This window comes from Geospiza fortis, unplaced genomic scaffold (assembly GCF_000277835.1).
Source record: "Geospiza fortis unplaced genomic scaffold, GeoFor_1.0 scaffold658, whole genome shotgun sequence".
Lineage (NCBI taxonomy): Eukaryota > Metazoa > Chordata > Aves > Passeriformes > Thraupidae > Geospiza > Geospiza fortis.
The window spans coordinates 34,283-34,871 of NW_005054674.1; the positions used below are offsets into that span (position 1 = coordinate 34,283).

The 589-nt window shown below is 72.3% G+C and overlaps 1 protein-coding gene across 1 annotated transcript in view; it reads left to right on the top strand.

Annotated features, from left to right (window-relative positions):
- Nucleotides 1-2: 2 nt before the first annotated feature.
- The window catches only part of LOC102039045 (fumarylacetoacetate hydrolase domain-containing protein 2-like), a gene marked incomplete at its 5' end in the record, with an annotated part of 2,039 nt that continues 1,452 nt past the window's right edge, over nt 3-589 (top strand). The window contains 2 exons of the mRNA XM_005430745.2: nt 3-136; nt 482-589. Of these exons, the coding sequence (XP_005430802.1) occupies nt 3-136; nt 482-589 (242 nt within the window). The remainder of the gene's footprint in view (nt 137-481) is intronic.

Here is a 589-nt window from a genome sequence, read left to right on the forward strand (position 1 = left end):
GCGGGGGCCCCCGGCTCGGCCTGGAGGAGGCGCCCGGGGGGGACCTGGTGGATCTGAGCGCGGCCGAGCCGGAGCTGCCCCGGTCCATGCGGGAATTCCTGGAGATCGGCCCCCGCGGGCTGGAGCTCGCCCAGAGGTGCGTGAGGCCAACGGGGACCCCCAGCGGTGCGGGAGCCCCCAAAAGGAGAGGGAGCCCCAAAACGGGGGTGTCCTCATGGATCCCCCCAGGAGGGACCACCCAAATCTGCCTGCTGCTCCGGATGACCCCACAGTGGGCCACCCCAACAGCCGGCCCCCCAAAGGGGTGGGAATTTGAAACCATGGGTGACCCCCATGATGTGTGACCTCCAAGAGAGCCGGACCCCAACGCGGGGCCCGAAGCAGAGTCCCTAAAACACCGCTGACCCTCCTGGAGAGCCCCAGGAGCGCGTCCCCGATCGGGGGGTGCCCCAAGCGCCCCCCGTGCGCCGTGTCCCCGCAGGGCACTGCGCTCGGGGCAGCACCGCGTGCCCCGGGGGGCTGCGCGGCTGCTGGCGCCCGTGGGGGGCCCGCAGAAGGTGATCTGCGTGGGGCTCCACTACCCCGACCA